This window comes from Penicilliopsis zonata (assembly GCF_001890105.1).
Source record: "Penicilliopsis zonata CBS 506.65 unplaced genomic scaffold ASPZOscaffold_1, whole genome shotgun sequence".
In the NCBI taxonomy this organism is placed as follows: domain Eukaryota; kingdom Fungi; phylum Ascomycota; class Eurotiomycetes; order Eurotiales; family Aspergillaceae; genus Penicilliopsis; species Penicilliopsis zonata.
Window position 1 is genome coordinate 849,251 of NW_019208911.1, and position 12,347 is coordinate 861,597.

General features: G+C 53.2%; 4 protein-coding genes across 4 annotated transcripts; 2 read left to right on the top strand and 2 right to left on the bottom strand.

The window, feature by feature from the left end:
• Positions 1 to 1,305: 1,305 nt before the first annotated feature.
• Positions 1,306 to 4,143, top strand: ASPZODRAFT_126696 (hypothetical protein). Its single transcript, XM_022721552.1, has one exon. It carries the CDS (start codon positions 1,608 to 1,610, stop codon positions 4,038 to 4,040), a length of 2,433 nt encoding a protein of 810 aa, XP_022585276.1. The 5' UTR covers positions 1,306 to 1,607; the 3' UTR covers positions 4,041 to 4,143.
• A 512-nt stretch (positions 4,144 to 4,655) lies between these two features.
• On the bottom strand, positions 4,656 to 6,377 carry ASPZODRAFT_48808 (hypothetical protein; the record flags this gene model as incomplete). The annotated part of the gene is made up of 4 exons (XM_022728402.1): positions 4,656 to 5,190; positions 5,276 to 5,629; positions 5,766 to 6,100; positions 6,174 to 6,377. Coding segments are annotated over 4 exons (1,428 nt in total), but the record flags the coding sequence as incomplete, so codon positions are not given.
• A 2,276-nt stretch (positions 6,378 to 8,653) lies between these two features.
• ASPZODRAFT_137908 (hypothetical protein) lies at positions 8,654 to 10,229 on the top strand (the record flags this gene model as incomplete). Its single annotated transcript, XM_022724396.1, has 2 exons — positions 8,654 to 9,132; positions 9,197 to 10,229. The coding sequence occupies 2 exons, from the start codon at positions 8,654 to 8,656 to the stop codon at positions 10,227 to 10,229; spliced, it is 1,512 nt and encodes a 503-aa protein (XP_022585278.1).
• A 9-nt stretch (positions 10,230 to 10,238) lies between these two features.
• On the bottom strand, positions 10,239 to 12,018 carry ASPZODRAFT_21296 (hypothetical protein; the record flags this gene model as incomplete). Its single annotated transcript, XM_022727834.1, has 1 exon — positions 10,239 to 12,018. The coding sequence occupies one exon, from the start codon at positions 12,016 to 12,018 to the stop codon at positions 10,570 to 10,572; it is 1,449 nt and encodes a 482-aa protein (XP_022585279.1). The 3' UTR covers positions 10,239 to 10,569.
• Positions 12,019 to 12,347: the final 329 nt, after the last annotated feature.

Genomic DNA, 12,347 nt, shown 5'->3' on the forward strand with positions numbered 1-12,347 from the left:
CCCTGTGCGGCATCGACATGGGTCAGACGCCACAAGCTCCTTAACACCGAGATGTCCATGGGGATAAGGTATGCGCTGGACGGTGGATGGAGCTTGATGATGTGTCGTGGTAACAATCCTCTTGTCATATTTCATGCACCTCGGAAATGGGTTTTTGCAGATGATTACCGGTTTCTTCCGCCAGTTGACCCCAATAGCTCCGATCCTAGTTGATCAATAACATAGTAGTAAGAGGAAGAAGCCCTAAGGCGAAAGTCTGTCGACAGTTTCGAAGCGCAAATGGTGCGACGAGTCAGCCCTACGGAGTAAGCAAGAACTCAAGAACAAGCCCCGACTCCGTATTTGGCATCTGAAGGTAAGAACTGTCCAGTGCCCGCGCTCTACTCCCTCTCCGAGAAGAATTTTCTAGCCTTGTGCAGCTTCACATTGGATTTGACCCCCTTCTGAGAAAGGCAACATCAACCCACTGAGGAAGGTACCGGAACTATTCAAGCCTAGATCGTAATAGAAATGACTCTCGGATCACTGGAATCATTAGTTACTGCAGAACAGGCAACCGTCAGCCACAGTCAGATGGGCATTCTCTGCAAGATAATCACCTGCACTGACAGAGCCGAAATAACAGTAGTATGAATATTCGCTCTTCTGGAAGTTCAAATCTTCCCAAACGTCAACTACGAGAGCTCTCTGCTTTCTGATGACCAACTTGTTGTCGTGCCAGTTTCCCCCTACTCATTCATCATAACGGTGGTTTGGTATATGAATTTATCCCTACTGAATTTCAACGTGTAAAAATTAGCATAAGCCTGCAATGAAAAGCAAAAAAGGTAAGAGGAGTAAGGAGTACGAGCTGGAGGGTCAGGTTAGGTACCTTGTACTTCACTGATGAGAGAGCGTCATGCTTGGGGTCTTTTGGAAGCGAGACCTGTTCCTTCTGCCACGAACAAGTCTATTTAGTATTGGAGATTGGATTGTAGGCTGAGATGATAAAGAAACAATGGCTGCAAATGTTTTGCTCAGATGCTGGAGCCTGGAAGTCACCAGACGATGGATGCTCAGCCCTAACCAAAAGCCCTAAGTTCCAGTTAGGGGAAGCACGTGCTGACAATTACAGCCAATCAAAGCAAGATTTGGGGCCCATCTATTAGCCAATCAACAGCGAGATATAGCTTATGTAACGTTCATATAAACTATGCGCATAAGGTCACTTTATGCAATATCCAGATCACGCGCCGTCGACAGAACCATCTGCCGAAATTCACCCTTTGGAGTCTTTCTATCGCACAGACTGTCTTTTTCCATGGAGAAATGAGTGTCTAAATCGACAACTTATCTGTTTGCCCCTCAATCCTGCAACAGATCAGAAGCCACGTCGTCAATCCCAAGGTCGCTGCAGACCAATCGCTGGATTCTTCGCTGCAATGAGTTCGCTGTCGGCAATGGATTCGCTGGAATTCTGGAGCTGGTCCACTCCAATACGGTGCTAGGGGTAGACGATCAGTCTCATGCTTCTGGTACTTAAAAAGTAGCTATTTCTCCGAGAATGATAAGCGTCGTCATCTCTGCTCAACGGAGGAAGCCCCCATCATCTGTCTTGGACCTGCACGATGGACAAATATACCTTCCGTACGACGCCTCAGGCGAACGCCAAGGCTATTGTCTCTGGCCCGAACTACCGCTTCACCGTTCTGACCGATCGTCTCGTGAGGTATGAATGGGTGGACGAGCCTGGAAAGTTCGAGGATCGGGCTTCGACGTTCGCCATCCATCGCGACTTTCCGGTGCCCGAGTTTCGAGTGGTGGATAAGGGCGGAGATCTGGAGATTATCACGCCGTATCTGCATTTGAGCTACAACAAGAAACGGTTCAGTCCCGATGGTTTGCTGGTGGACTTTAATAGCAAATTCCTCAAGCATGGAGGGCAGTGGCGGTATGGCGATGCTCCCGAGGGCAACCTGGGAGCCACGGCTAGAACACTCGACATGGTTGATGGGCGGTGCGATATGGGCCATGGCCCACTGTCACGGAGAGGTTATGCAGCGCTGGACGACTCGAATTCGATGCTGTTTGACGGCAAGGGATTCGTCGCCGGTCGACTTGCCGGTGACCGCGTGGACGGGTACCTTTTCTGCTATGGCCAGGAGTATCGAGCGGCGATGAAGGCATTCTATGCGCTGTCCGGCAAACAGCCAGAGTTGCCGCGGTACGCCTTGGGCAATTGGTGGAGCAGGTACCACGCATACCGACAAGAGGAATATCTCCAGCTCATGGATACGTTTCGCGCGCGCGATATCCCCATGTCCGTCGCCGTCATTGACATGGACTGGCATTATGTTTCAGACGAACGCGTCCCTCATTCCGGCTGGACCGGGTATACCTGGGACAAGAATCTGTTTCCGGACCCGGTGCAGTTCGGACGAGAGCTTCATGACCGGAATCTGAAGATCACCCTCAACGACCATCCCCATCAAGGAATTCATTCGCACGAGGACCCATACGAGGAGATGGCGCGAGCTCTCGGCCATGACACGCGCGACAAAACCCCGATTCTATTCGATCCAACAAGCCCTAAATTCATGGAGGCGTACCTGGGCATTCTGCACCGGAACCTCGAAAACATTGCCTGTGACTTCTGGTGGATCGACTGGCAGCAGGGGTTATATTCCAAAGTGCCCGGCATGGACCCCTTGTGGCTGCTGAACCATTTCCACTTCCTCGACCACGCCCGCCAGGGAAACATCCCGATAATCTTCTCGCGGTACGCCGGCCCGGGCAGCCATCGGTACCCCATCGGGTTCTCGGGCGACACAGTTGTAACGTGGGCGTCGCTGCAGTTCCAGCCCGAGTTCACGGCCACGGCCTCCAACATTGGATACGGCTGGTGGAGCCACGACATCGGCGGCCATCTGTTTGGAGGCCGCGATGACGAGCTCGTCACCCGCTGGGTCCAACTGGGCGTGTTCTCGCCGATCATGCGCCTGCACTCGACCCAGTCCCACTGGATGTCCAAGGAGCCCTGGCTGTACCGGGCCGAGTGCGAGAGCGTCATGTCCACCTTCCTGCGTCTTCGCCACCGCCTCGTGCCCTTCCTGTACACGCGCAACATCATCTGCGCGCGGGATGACGAGCCCCTCGTCCAACCCATGTACTGGCACCACCCGTACCGCGCCGAGGCCTACACCGTTCCGAACCAATACTACTTTGGCGCCGACCTGCTCGTCGCCCCGATTGTCCACCCACGAAACAGCAAGACCAGCCTGGCCGCCGTCCAGGCCTGGCTGCCCCCGCCCCACCGCCATGTCGATATCTTCACCGGCACAGTCTACGATGCAGACCACACCGTGACCTTCTACCGACCGCTGGACGGATACCCCGTCCTCGCACACGAGGGGTCCATCATCCCGCTAGACGCAGACGCCGCGCCCCGGAACGGATGCCTGAACCCAAACGCATTCGAGGTCCTCGTCGTTGTCGGCCAGGATGGCCGCGCCGAGATTTTAGAAGACGCACGAGACGACGCCAGTCCAGACGCTCCTGCGGCGGGACCACACACGCAGACAATCGCATACACCCAGAAAGAAGGCATTTTAACTGCCCATATCACGGACCATCATCGGCCCTGGACTTTTCGGTTCCTCGCCCTAACCGCCCTCCCCGACAAGTTCAAGCTAAGCATCGACGGCGTCGATCGAACCGCCGACACTTCTATCCGCGTCGACCGGTACCCGCAGGTTGCCAGTGTAGTCGTGACTTGTCCCGCTGTGGGTGCAGAGCAGAAGCAAGTGAGGCATGTCATTAGCATCGAGCTAGGCCCGGATCCCCAGCTGGCCATCATCGACGCGACCCCACGCATCGAGCATCTCCTGATGACCTACCAGATCGAGTATACGGCCAAGGATCGGATCTGGGAGATTGTGCAGAGCGCCAAGGCGAACCCGATCAACGTCACTGTCTCCCGCTTGATGGGACTGGGACATGAAGAGGCCATCGTAGGCCCGATCCTCGAGTTGTTGTTGGCGGATAGTCGGTCTGCGGCGTGACTTGCTCAAAGCGACTTTTTCAAGATATATCTAGAGTAAGCAATTCAGATCAATGGTTTTATTTTTATATACAGTTACTATATTGGAAACCTGTATTATGAGCACGTAAATTGCCTGTTCTTGATGCATTGTGATATTGCACTCGTGCACTGGAAGGTCTGTTTGCCAGCCAGCCAGAGACGCCGACCTTCTCAACATGGAAATATTGATTTTGCTGTGACCCTTTATACATGATTGAATGGTCACATTTCAGTTTCCCAAAAATGGTGACTGACAAGTGACCGAGAACTGTCAGAAGTAACTTACGGTCCTCAATGACTGGACTGGCGGACTCAAAATGTCGTAGAATCGCTCGTGGTTCCTTGCTCTGCTCCTTTTGCCCATCACTACATTTCTAATACATCAGATAAAGATCCGTGTAAAGAATACTTGCAGACGATCCTATTTTCCATTGTCAGCCAGGCAAGATCAAAAACAGGAAAACGGAATGGAAGAAGCGGAATTCTTGAGGTATATGTTGTATAGCATCCCCATGGTATATTACAGTAAACACCCAACGGATGGAACAGAAAAAGGAGAAAGATTTAATGTACAAAACTTGCCGTGACTCTAATCATTCAGGGAGACCGTATCCAAGGCCCTCAAGACATTCTCCAAACCGTCTACTGACCCCTCGCCCGGGAGGTTATGGATCATATACTCGGCCTCGACGTTCTCCGTGTCGGTCGACCTCCAGACCTTGGACCGTAGCTCTTGGAGGATTCGCTTCACAGTGGGTGGTATTAGGTTGGGATTCGGCCGAGCCTGCTCCAGCACTAATTCCAGAATCCGCAGAAGGATGCGGCACAGCCTCCATGAAAGGCTCATATGCCACAGCCCCGAGACGCAGCATTCCAAGATATGACTCCTTTGCGGGACGGTTGGAGTAAGCTTTGATGCGCTGAAGACGCCCACAACGGCAAAATAATGCTGCATCACGATGGGGAGCGACTTCCATCCATGCGTTTTGCGATAGAGTAGCAAGAGGGAGCCGGTGGAGTCAATGGCCGCGGTGGACAATTTATGGGGGTCATGAGGGGAAAAGTCTTTTGTGTCGGACTTGCTGCAGAGGAGTTCGCATAGGAAGTGGAGGGTGGTGTAGTAGTAGAGACTAAAGCAATTTGCCGTACTTGTTACCATTGACCTACCGTGGCAAGATAAGGTAGGAGAATGTGAGACGGAGACAGTGGACATACTACAACCCAAAGTTGATCGGGGTAGGATTCACATCCAGCCATAGACTCAATGGCAGTGACTTCCTCCAGGCTAATAACCTGCCCACAAGTTCCATGGCTCGCTTGTTATGTTCTTGGGACAGAGACATCCCTTCCGGCAGTTCCTTGGCTAGTAATGCGATCTGATTCACCACCACGCTGAGTCCGTATCTCGCGCGCAGCCCGGCGTAGTTATACGGCTTGAAGACTGGAGAGGCAAATGGGTATGGCGACCAGATGCCGCCTGCGTCGGCCAGATCGGCTTCAGCCTTGGTCAGTTCGATCTCGGGGGGCGATTGCCAAGCAGGCCTTCGGCCGTAGACGTGGGCCACAAAACTATCAACTTGTCATCAACCCTGCAAGAAAGGATGGGAGTAAACGGCAGGAAGACAGTAGGACATTGTAAAATCCAGTCAAAGAAAAGGGGGTAGGGAGGGTGGGGGACGGGCAGAAGCGAATCAAAACTGCTCACGCTTGGAAATCGAAGACCGTCCAGGCTAGGACCTTTTGTATTCGAGACAATTCCTCTGCTTCTTGCAGGCAGTCTGATTGAAACGACGGGCACGAGGCCTTGTGAATTCCAAGCTTGCGTGCTATCAATGCACCATACTCAATATACTGCGATCCGATCTTGTCCTTACCCGAGGTAGAAAAAACCGCCCCTAGCAGCATGCTGGATTGCGCGGTTGTCAGACACACCGTGTCCTTCTCCAGGGGCCACAGGCGTTGAATCTCCGCGTACAGAGATCTGGCGGTGGCCTTTTCCTCGGACCGATCCCACGGTCGGTCCAGGTCATACGAATAGTTCTGCGCAGATCCACATTAGCGAAACGGCTGTCAAGCTAGAAATACAAACCACTCCAGGGAGAGAGATACCCACGCAGCCATAGTAAAGCATCATCGTAAGCAAGAGGGCCGAGCAGAAGCGTGTATTGCCAGAGTTCAAGTCGCGGAGGAAAATCGTCGAATCAACCACTTGTGCCAGGGGATTGTCCCACGTTAGAAAAAGCGAGAGCAAATGGGATGCGGTTTCATCATCCACCACGCCCGTCCACCGCTTCACATTCGAGACAATATACAGCGGCTCCGCATGTAGCTTACCATGTTCTACAATTGTTATTAGCGTTTGTCTTGGTGTTTTTGTTGTTGTGGTTGTGGTTGTGGTTGACTTGTTCGTCAACCCGGTATTTTTGCCAGCTCCTGTTCTTCGCGCCAGCGAGGCAGCGGCGATGTGGATCCGCTCCAGCGAGATCTTTGACGACGGCCAGCTCGTCAAAGGAGTCTCTGGACGGCTGTGTGTTAGACTCTGGCGGATTGCATAAAGCAATGACGGCACGGCCGATTCTTCACAGCGAAGCAGCGTCTCCCACAGCCCCGACAGGTAATCGTCGCGAGCATCCATGCCGATCAAGAGCAGACATAGCTCATCATGCTTCAGCTCCACCGTCTTGATCTCCAAGACAGACTTGCCGGAATCCGGAGATGGTGGGGGCTGCACGACGAGCTGGTCGCAACTGACCACGGTCGTCGACGACGACCGTCGCTGTCGGACCTGGCGCACCAGATCCTCTGTGGTTTTCGCATCACGCGTCACAATAGCGTTCAGCAGCGCCTTCAGCAGTTCCCGGTCACTCTCGCTCCCGCTGTCTGCATATCCCCTCTCAAATTTCCTCCTCTTGCTTGGCTGGTGGACCCTGGTCAAGCACAGGTCGCAGGGCGGTGTCGCGGCGTCGGTGATGAGGCGACCCCTGCACCTGCAGGAGCAGCTCTGGTTCCAGACTGTCTGCTGTTCCTTTGGGGGGGAAGTGGTGATACCAGCCGGTAAGAGCGGCGGGATGATCTGGGATTTCATGGCGGTGCCAGGAAAGGGAGGATGCAACAGCTGGCCGTGCACCAGGACTGCTACGAATGAAATAGGGACGCGATCGACAGGCGGATCCCTCGACGGGTTTTTCGGCGGGGGAGCGACAGGTGGACCAAAGCACCTAGCTAGCTGTTTAGTAGGTAACTAACTCATTAGCTACATGGATAATAACCTATTAGTTGGTTAATTACACCAGGTTACTAGTTGACTATTGCTCTACTACATATGTAGCGTAGGGCTCGGGACTATACTCCGTGGGCATGGCTGATAATACGAGGCGGTATGAGCGATCGAGAGAAATCCATCCAGCATTCATGAAATTGTTTTGACCTGGTCACCAGAAGACACGGAGATACTCTGGATTGACAGAATGAGGTCTTGATAGTACTCCGTAGGTATCCGAGTGAATGATAGCCCCGGGATGGGATGCCCCAGCTGAGTCGGTTTATCTCCTGTCAGAATCGACGGTGGCATTCCAGCAGACCCTCCTGTATGTACTCCGTAGTATTGGTAATATTCGTCATCATGGACCCGGATATCAACTTAGTTAACGGCAACAACCAGTCAGATCTACTTCTGGTGGGTTGTTAGCACTCTGGCCCGAGGACTCGAGGATTGTGAGTGGGTGTGGCTGTCTCACCGGAACAACGCTCAGATCATGATCTGCATGAGGATTAATTAGGATCCTGTACCAGCTGATGAGTTAAGGGAGGCAATAATAATCAAGGAAGATATGCTGCCTTTTCTCTGGTATTTCTTGGCCTGTCAGGAGTGGAGCCTGTCAAAATGACCCTCAACTGCCCTTGTTTCGCAGGCGAATTATTATGGAGTCGGTTCGATAAAGGAAAAGGGGAGGATTTCACGTGATTGGTCACATGATGGCCTGATATGGATTAGCCGGGGCAGCCGCGCTCTGGCCAATCAAAGCAAAGACAAACAAAGTGACAGCGGCCTGGTGCCTCAGGCAGGAAATTTGGTACCTGGTCCGCGCCCCCCAAAAGGGAAGTCGCCATCGGAACTCGAGGCAGAAACAACCATCTTCACGTCCAGGGAACAGCCGGTATATCGCGGTGCTTATATACAACTACGTCTTTCTTCATCAGACACATGGCTTCGCAGGCAATCCGCGTCTTCAGAAGCAACTCGCGAGCGCTGCAATCAGCTTGACGTTGGTTATCTCAAAGGAGGGTTGCCACCGTCGGCGTCCGGACTGCTACGCCTCTGGGGATATCGGGGTATGGGTAGGTGAGATGGTGCTGGCGGGGGGTTCGATGTGTTATCGCCCCGCTGCAACGTTGTTTCTCATCCGATCGTATTACGCAACTTATCTCTGCATGTAGTGATTCCGGCCCTGAGGCCGGAATGATTCCGGCCAACGTCTATATAGGCACCGACTGCAGCCGCTCCGCGGGGCGGCCTCCTTCTCCTCTTTGATCCTCCACTACAGTGACCGCCCCCAAGCAGTGAAATCACAACCACATCGCAGATACATCGCCATGGGCTCTACCGGAGACATTTCTCCCCTGCGCTACTTTCGCTCCCACCCGGATGACGTCCCGGCCACGGCGGACCCTTTCATCGTCAATGCCGCGACGGGGTTTCTGCCCACCAAACTACCTCTGCGTCGGCTCCCGGCTACCTTTAACGCCCTGAGTAACATCTTGGATGAAATGCCGGTTCTCAAGCAGGACGGCTCTCCGGGTCTGTTGGCGCAGTACCGGCTGGGCCCCCTCATCGATTCCGGTGCCCTTCCCGATCTGACGGACGAGATTGACCGTCTCGTCGTCGATGGCACTGACGAACGGGACCTGCATGCAATCACGGCTGCCTTTAGGGACTACAGCTTTGTGGCCTCGTCGTACCTGCTGGAACCATGTTGGGAGACGTGGAACTCTGACCCGGCTGGCGGATATGGGCTGGGAAGACAGGTTCTGCCTCGATGCATTGCCGGCCCTCTAGTAAAGTGTGCCGAGATGTAAGTACTCACTCATCCCTGTCTGTTGTCGTCATGTGCTCTTCCCTCACATTTTCGTCCCCAGTCTGGACATCCCGGCCTTCATGTCCTACGCGGCCTCGTATGCGCTCTACAACTACTACCTTGTAGACCCTGCCGCTGGTCATGACGAGTACACTAATATACACCTGGTGCGCGCCTTTGAGAAAGGTCTCGATCCAAAATCATCCGAGGCTGGGTTTATCCTCACCCATATTCACATGGTCGCCCTGACTGGCGGTCTCGTCCAAGGTGTCGTTGATCTCCTCGAGGCCGTTGCCCAGGCTAATGCCACCGGGCTCACCTCCAAACTGCATCTGGCCGCTGCCAAGGATGCCTTGGGACACATTCTCCGCGCAATGGCCGCCATCGAGGCCAACATGGAGAAGATGTGGTCCAACTCGCTTCCAAAGGACTATATGACGTACCGTACTTTTATCTACGGCATCACCTCGCAGTCCATGTTCCCCGATGGCGTCATCTATGAAGGCCAGTACAACGACAAGCCCCAGTTCTTCCGCGGCGAGTCGGGTGCCAACGACTCCATCATACCGCTGCTCGACCACCTTTGTGAGATCCCTATGCCGGAGAACCCCCTCACCGTCATCTTGCGGGACTTTCGGCAATATCGCCCCAAGCCCCACCGGGAGTTCCTGCGGTTTGTGCTTTCACGGGCCTCAGAATTGCATGTCCGAGAGTTTTGTACGAAGCGCGCCGACGCACAAACCACCCTGCTGTACCTCCGCGTGCTCGACCATGTTCGCAGCTTTCGCTGGCGGCACTGGCTGTTCGCTCGTGAATATATTCTCAAGCGAACCTCGCACCCGACTGCCACGGGGGGTAGTCCCATTGTCACCTGGTTGCCGAACCAGCTGGGCGCCGTGCTAGATATGATGGTGGAGGTGAGCAAGGAAGGCGGCCTGTGGGCTCTGGTTGAGGAGGGAGTCTTCACCGGCGGCGGGGCGCAGCTCAACGAGGAGGAAGTCCGGAAGTTGAGGGAGATGATGGAGAATGTGGCTGTTCAGAAGGAGCGGTTGCAACGGGAGGTCAGCAAGTATTGTGAGGAGCGAGGTGTTTAGCCACCCAGACACTTTTGGGATCTGGTAATCAATTCAACACGGAGGCAACCAGTTCAACACTGTCAACGTTAGATTCAACGGTTCAACCCTACTGGCGTTGCTGCTCAACCAGCATTTTGATAGGATTTGTTACAGCATATTCGCATCGATAATTTCAACATGAGATAAGTTCGTCCTGTACCATGCTACTGTTATTTGAAAAGAATCATCCAATCATTTTCAATTTGTATTCAACACTCCGGGTAGCAACGCAATATATACTAACTATCAACTTCAAAGTCAGTCAAAATCAAACAGAAAGAGGAAGAAAGCAAGGAAATATCCAAAAGGCAAAAAAAAATCAAAAAAGATCCGTATAAAGTCTAGGCAGCCGGGCAAGTAACGCTTTCACCCTGGGTGATTCAAACATTGAGACATGCTGCGATGCCCAATAAACTCCGTTACGAGCAGGCGATTCGCCGGGAGAGCGGTACAGCGGGGTCTGGGCGTTCTGGAAGTCAGCGAAAGCCGTCATGCGCGCAGACACCTGCGGCAGTGACAGGGGCGCCGGGCAGAGATTAGGATGGAACTCTTCGTCATCGTCGTGGTCGGGGAGACGCGCACGTCGGGCGCCAATTCTAGCTGTACTAGTGCCTAGGTTGCGAGGTCCGGTTCCGCGATAGAAATCAGAGACGTCTCGAAAGTCCTGGATGTAGTCGTAGATACCGAAGGAGGCGAAGAGCTCCGACTCGTTGTCTGGGAGGTTGGGAGTGCGTAGATTGCGTTCTGTAGTGGTGGCCGAGGAAGAAGAAGAAGAGGAAGAGTGCGAAGCACGCGGGTATGGAGGCGGGGGTGACACAAGCCGAATACGCTGTTGGGTAACCTGCCTTCCTTCATCGGTGTCTTCTGAGTATGTTGAGGAGCTTCCGTGAGAGCTAGAGTCCAGGAAGGTCACTGGGCGGGCTTGTCGCTGGTTAGTAATGGATTCAGGCTGGTTGAAGCGCTTACCGGGCATCAATTCTTCTTCTTCTTCTTCTTCTTCTGCTTCTTCTTCTCCTTCATCCTCTTCATGGCTATCATCCTCAAAAATTGACCTCACCACCTGGCGACCCAGCTCAGAGAGGCCGTCTTCGTGGTCTTCTTGAGGGCGAGGAGGGTTGGCTGCGAAGAGGATGTTAGAGGAGCTGGCTGGCTGGGGTGGACGGGAGAAGGTTGAAGTGACTTTTTGCCGAGAAGGATTAGCTGCAAAGAGAATGTTAGAAGAGTGACCTGGCCTTACTGGATGGGAGAAGATTGAAGGAACTTCTTTTCGAGGAGGGGGGACTGTGAAGAGAATGTTAGAAGAGTTGCCTCGCTTAGGCGGAGGTGAGAAGGTCGAACAAACAGGGCTCACGGGATCACACGCCTCGCTTGCTGTGTCCACGCCGCTCTGCAGGGAGCTTCCTCCTACTTCACCGTTGAATCGCTTTTCCTGTGGAATTATCATTTTGACTCGGAGGTCCACAATGGGCGAAGTGGCTGTCAAACCTTCGATGGCGAGATAGGGCTTGGCCCAGTCAGATGGCTGGCCATATGCGTTTGGGATCAGGCCCTTGAGTCGGTTAGATTCGCATTGCTGGCATGGAGACTGGGCGGAGAAGGCAAGCAGGTCGTGCGTCTCCCGGATCGAACTACAGCAGTACTTCTGGGTGCTGTTTGGCTTTAACGCAGCAAGTCCTCGCAGGCCCTTGGTGAAGCCGATGCAGCTATCGATGGACCAGCTGGCGATGTGGCCGCAGCTGGGGTAGTGGTGGTAGGTGTAAAGGCACATTTTGTTTGATACTCGATTTGTTGAATTGATACTGATGGATGGGGAAGGATAGTGAAGATAACAACTTGCTTCGATGGAATAGGATGGTATTTATATTTCTCGAAACGGGGGATTGCCAACGAACAACGGAAGACCACAGTGGATTATCAGACAAACGGCCATTATACGAAGATTTATCGAGGCCGTTCCTCGGTTCTTTATCTTGTGCCATGATCATGAAACCCATTGTGCCAGAACAAAGGACACAAGGCACCATAGATTAAATAGACATGGATGCTTTACTCTTTAAGATGACGAGTCTCTAACAATGACAGGTAAGTTCTTTCAAT

What these genes read in the sequence shown, in the direction of transcription:
- ASPZODRAFT_126696 (XM_022721552.1), top strand. Translation starts at nt 1,608, where the DNA reads ATGGACAAATATACCTTCCGTACGACGCCTCAGGCGAACGCCAAGGCT.